Below are 5,750 nucleotides of genomic sequence, written 5' to 3' on the forward strand. Positions count from 1 at the left end.
AATACTCTACAACATGCAGCCGTTGATCTTTCATACTCACCTTGGAAAGCCTAAAAAATAATCAGAGTGTATACTTCGCTTGCTTCCACCAACATAGGAGTCTTCATCTTAATTATTGGTATATTCTTTATTGCATCGAATTCTAATTCTAATTCAGCTCTTCTTTTTACTGCCACTGTCCTCTCAAAATGCATCAAGAATCGAAGAATATGAAAATCTGATTTCAAATGATTTTGCAATGCATTGTTGAAGCTCTCACTTAATTGTGTACTTCTCACTCCCAAGCTAAAGACATCTCTCATATAACATTCAGCCCATTTTTCTTCCACCTTGTAGATACTATCTAACCAAGTTTGCTTATGCACTCATATTGGAAAACGCTTCTTCAAATGCTACCTTGTCTTCTTTTCCTCACATCAAAGCCGATGTGACCCCCATAATCTACCCAAAACTCCCAAGTCTCTTCCAAATCTCTGAACTTCATACCAACTTTGGGTGTCCTCTTTCCAATTTCTGCCATTGCACAACATTCAATTCTGCCAAACGAAAACAAAGTATATAAATTAGTGGACTGCAATCTTTGTCATTGTTGCAAACTCATAGAACTACACATAATTTAACTTGTTTTGGTGCAACGGTGATATTGATGCAAAGTCATAGAACTACACATATTATCAGCTAATTCTGAAACCAAACTAAACCCAAACCGTGCTAACTCTGAACCCAAACTGCACAGGCATCAAACTGATGTGAGGAAGAGGAGAGGCGACCTGGGAAACCGGACGTGGCGGTCAGGGTGGCGCTCCTCCATGGACCGCAGCGGCATGTCGCTGCTTCCCAGCACACGACAACACTCTTATGGTTCCCCGGCGACTTGGCGGAGCTGGTTCCCGCAGGGGCTCGGCGGCGCTGATTACCGTCGCGGCGAGGCATAGCGCTTCACTGGCGCGGCGGCGCGACGCTGCAGGTCCTCCTCGGTGGCGGCGCTGCCCTACCTGTCCTCTGCGGCGGCAACGCTCGGTGCCAATCTCCCATTTTCCCCGCCACAAATTGGTTCCGAGCGGGCAGACCACCACGATTTGGTCCAAGCCTGTGTAGTTTATCGTCTGGGAATATTTTTTTTACCTTGGATCACTGTGGAACGTTGGATGGAGATTGGAGGGCGGATGGGAGGTCGCATGTTGCAGTGTGACATGCCGTGGGCATGTCACCTGATCCCAGTCCCGGGGGGGGGGGGGGCAGATTTCTCATCTTATGCCGAGAGATAGAGACACACCTTAGGATTAATCATATTGATTGTGTTAGCTGAGGTTACCATCGACGAGCGTGAGAAGAAGGATAAGCTGCAACAAAAATGAGGATGTCATGTTGAAATAAAGAATGTGACCTATTGGGTCTCGAGTCGTGATTATTGGGTTAAGGGCGTCTCATATTTTTTCTACAATGCACGACCTATTATTATTATTACCAAAAAAAAGAGCATGTTCGGGTTTAATCTTGTTAGTAGAGTATATATAACAAATACATTCACTAAAAAGATACAGTACACTACAACAAATACATTTTCCAGCCGTGTCACCTTCCCCACCAGCTTTTACCAAATTTCCCGACGCGAGAGCGAGAGACCTACTTTCCCCTCGTCTCAGGCCATGGCTCTTAGGGTTTCCACCCTGCCCGTCGCCGCCGTCGGCCGCGCCGGCAACTACACCGTGCACGGCATCACGGAGAGCCCGGGGGGCATCTGGGACGGCCTCACCATCGTCGGCATCGTCGTCACCGGAGTACTCCTCCGCCGTCGCCTTCGCAGCTGGAGCAGGCACCTGTTCTCTGGTTCCCGGCCCCATGACCCCCAGCACCGAGACCTAAGGTCCGATTCCCCCCGATCCCCTTCTTCCTTCACCGCGCGATTTCTGCTCGCGAATCTCGGAAGGTTTGCGCTGAGATTTCTCAGCGTATGGTGGGTTTGCTGCGCCGGTTAGCTAGATCTTCGGCTTTGGTAGGTTTCTCCTTACTCGTGAAGCTGATTTGGAAAGTAGGGTCGGTTTATGCCAACGACCGACCCGCCAAATCAGGGGCGCGTCGATATTTTTGACCAAGGATTCGCTGCCCTTGTTTCGTATGCACCAATAACTGCCAGCCACGATCCTCGAATTTGGTATATATTTAGCACTTGCTGGTTTTGTTTTAACCAATTTTAGGGTAGGATAGTTTTACTTGGAAAGTTGGAATAGCATATACAGTATCAGGTAGCTCGTGTGTTCTCTTCTGTTCACTGTGTGAGGTTTCTCCACCAATGTTGATCTGACTATACCTATACATGCTGTGATAAATTCTGGATTTTGTGTGTTTTCTCCTTCTCCGGTAGCTGGTTTTGGGGCAGGTTTGCTTCTGTATCATCGCGTTATTCGTACCAAAATAAATCGCTCTTGTTTTCTGGAGTGCAGAGCCGCATATTGTTTCATCTGATGGGGTTCCTGACATTTTCCCCTCGTTTTTATTGAATTGTAGTGTTATCTGTTATGTTTGAATCATGGCAGAATATGTCAGTTCTGCTCCGCCGGCATTTAAGGACGGGCATTGCTTCACCCATTCGAGTTGACCTTATTCTTCGTGTAGGGTGAGGGCCGACCGGGCTGAAAACAAGGGCAAACGTGAGGAGTGGGCGGAGACAAACCGCCGGTTTACCAAGAAGGCCGGGCAAGGGAACCGCTAAAAGCATCCCCAGGTAGTTCATACTTCAGTACCTGGATATGTGCATGATTGGACTGCAGTGCTCATGTTATTGATTAGGATGTCCTGTACACACCTGCTGTTAATTACTTATTTAGCAGTTTGCAAGTAATCCCGGACAGAGGGAGTATTTGATTAAGAATCTATCCTGCTGTATTTTTTTTAACGTTCCTGCTGTATTATTTCTAGGCTTGCAGTGTTGGTGTTTAGAAATCATTCATGATGTTTGGTGCTACCATTATATTGTTGGTAGGTTATTCGCTTGTCTGAAGCCCAAAGTGACAACTAATATATCATTACATGATGGGTGGAGTTGAATACGAGGTGCTACATATACATATTGTAGAGGGTACACGGTATAGAGTGGCAATACTTTGAGCGTGTAAGACGATTGTGTGCTTTTAGCCTTTTACTACTGATACAGAGAACATTTTCTGTGCTTTTAGCCTTGTTACTGCGAAAAATTATGCTTGCCTTACTGGTTGGCTTGGTCTGATATGTAAAGGAATTTGTGCTAGATACGTGAATGCCTTATGTTGGTCATTGTGCATAACCGGCAAAACCATCATGGTATGTGTATCAATGTATGATCATACTTTCAGCTGTGCTGCTTGTACCTGCATACAAGAAGCTATGCTATGCCCTAAGTCTTATGTCTTCTTGGAGAAACCTACTTTTATTTTTGACAATTTATTAAAGGTGTCCTTCTGGTACTCGCGCTAGACAATATAAGTCGTCTTACACATCCGGTCATTATGGCTGATTGCAGTTACGTTCTTCATATTTATGTATCTAAATTCTCAAGAAAAAATACACACTAATTGTTTGTTTTTAACATGGCCATCCTTTATAGACTTGGTTCTATGATAATAATAGCTATAATTTGAGGTCTGCCTTGATGTTAGATGTATACATGGCAAAGGATTTCGGCGGCTTTACCTACAATCATTGTTAGTGCAGCATCATGCTCATTTTGGCTATATGTCAATAGGTGATACTGCCCTGCTGGATATAAGAGGAATAATATTCATATTTAAAATATCGACTGCTTGAAAAAAAAAACACTAAGCTTCTCTCAGCCAATGTATGTGAACGAACATTATCTTTCATGTTGATTTGGTATAATTGAACAATGGGTTTAAATTATATTTGGTACATCTACCTTAATTCATGTTCGGTTATTATACTCAGCTCTACCAGTACTTGACACACTTGAATTGCCTATTCTGAGGTACTGGCATACTCCCCCTGTCCCAAAATAAGTGTCTCAACTTTGTGGGAACTGTAACCCCTGTTTGGAACTTAGGTTGGTTTAACTGTAAGCTAATTGTAACCTGTGTGTTGCTGCAGAGTTTAGTGCTCAAAATTGAGCTGTGGAATCATATTGTTCACTACTTGAAAGTACTCGGTTAACACTTGTGTTGTTTTTGTCTTGGTAGTGGTTCTTGCTTGCTTCTTTGCTCCCCAAAGAAATCGGTTGCTTTTCTCAGTGTTATCAAATTAGTGATAGCGCTGTTTCCACTGTGTTTCATTCCTCAGCTGCATATAACCTTTGCTGAGATAAATAATCTCTCTGCATCAGCATATCCACTGGGATGTTGGGAACTCATTAGCCATCTGTTTTCTGTATTGTCACTTTCAAACTAATTCTGTGCTTCTATCTTTTCTCGGTTTACTAGAGAGGAACATTGGCACAAGCTTAAGTTCTCTGATTTACCGTTTTACTGGCAATTAATAGGTGATCTTTACATAATGATTTTTTTGGCTCTTGATGCAAGTAAATCCAATGTGCATTGTGACTGTTTGATCTGTGCTAATTCCAAATAGTCCCAAATTGTTAATATTATGCTCAAAACTGAGAAAAGACAATGTAGTTCTCAGTTGTAAGTACTCCCTCCGTTCGGAATTACTTGTCTCGGATATGGATGTATCTAGAACTAAAATACGTCTAGATACATCCATTCCTACGACAAGTAATTCCGAACGGAGGGAGTACAACGATACTAAATCAGTCCGTCTCAATTTGAACATAGCGCGACAAAACTGTTATCTTGGTAGTAGGTATTCATCCTCACCCGAGTCTAGCTCAATCTGAAGAACAATGAGCCCCATCAAGACACTGTCCCAGTATTATTCTTATTCCACAAATTTTGTTGTTTAACTAGAAGTGCATTATGTTTGAATAGTAAATGGTCAAGCATTTCTCTAAAGGTTACTGTACCAGTTTGTTTTCTTGACTTGCTGCAGATCCATTGGCTCATTAATTTGTGCATTTGTCCAAAGTTACTGAGCATATTATACCTTTAATTTCTTTCCAGCCCAAAAGCTGGGGGTGGACATACGAGGGCGTACAGTGGTGACGGTGGCGACAAAAAATGCGTGGAATAGAAATGATGCATGGTTGGAGAAACTTAATCATTTAGATCTGAGACTTGTGGCGACGGTGATTGGTGAACATAACGTTGGGTGACATCTGTTAATCTCAGACTTATGGTGGTTGGAGGAACTTCTGGAATTTTCATCAAATTATGGTGTCACATATTATCGGTGAATCTATTTCTTTGAGATGAGCTATATAATCAAATCCTGCTGCTTTGGTTCTCATCTTGCTCGTTAAAGGTATTTGTTTTGAGGTAGGGTGTGTTTGGTTCAGGGCATGGGATATAATGTAATGGTCTATCCTGCACTTTGACACATTTTTTTGGAAAGGAACTGGAACCCACCCATTCCTCAAAAAGAGAATATACCTCTTAGATCCGAAGCCCACACATTCCTTTGAATCTGTGGAATTACACTATTGCACCGCTCTTGCCTTAGAGAGCAAGACGGCAAGGAAGCCAGTGCAGACCTATGTGACATGGGTGTGTTCGTCGTGGTTGTTCTGCTCGATCTGCTCACTCCAACCTTTTCTTTCTTGCCTAAGAGTTTCATCTTCTTGGCTAGCCTTATCTTTTTGAACTTTTTCTTGGCTAGGTAGCTAACTTGCGCGGGCGAGAGAGGAAATGCAAACCAAAGAAAAC

At 43.1% G+C, this 5,750-nt stretch overlaps 1 protein-coding gene across 1 annotated transcript; it reads left to right on the forward strand.

Annotated features, from left to right (window-relative positions):
• The first annotated feature begins 1,350 nt into the window (after positions 1-1,350).
• On the forward strand, positions 1,351-5,334 carry LOC123065781 (uncharacterized). The gene is made up of 3 exons (XM_044488999.1): positions 1,351-1,867; positions 2,617-2,725; positions 5,049-5,334. The coding sequence occupies exons 1-2, from the start codon at positions 1,482-1,484 to the stop codon at positions 2,711-2,713; spliced, it is 483 nt and encodes a 160-aa protein (XP_044344934.1). The 5' UTR covers positions 1,351-1,481; the 3' UTR covers positions 2,714-2,725; positions 5,049-5,334.
• Positions 5,335-5,750: the final 416 nt, after the last annotated feature.

Source organism: Triticum aestivum, chromosome 1A, assembly GCF_018294505.1.
Source record: "Triticum aestivum cultivar Chinese Spring chromosome 1A, IWGSC CS RefSeq v2.1, whole genome shotgun sequence".
Lineage (NCBI taxonomy): Eukaryota > Viridiplantae > Streptophyta > Magnoliopsida > Poales > Poaceae > Triticum > Triticum aestivum.

Bases quoted from the DNA above. Each gene is read 5' to 3' on its own strand.
- LOC123065781 (XM_044488999.1), top strand. From the start codon at position 1,482: ATGTTCGGGTTTAATCTTGTTAGTAGAGTATATATAACAAATACATTC. The intron at 1,868-2,616 runs GTCCGATTCCCC...TTCTTCGTGTAG, and splicing joins CCCCAGCACCGAGACCTAAG to GGTGAGGGCCGACCGGGCTG.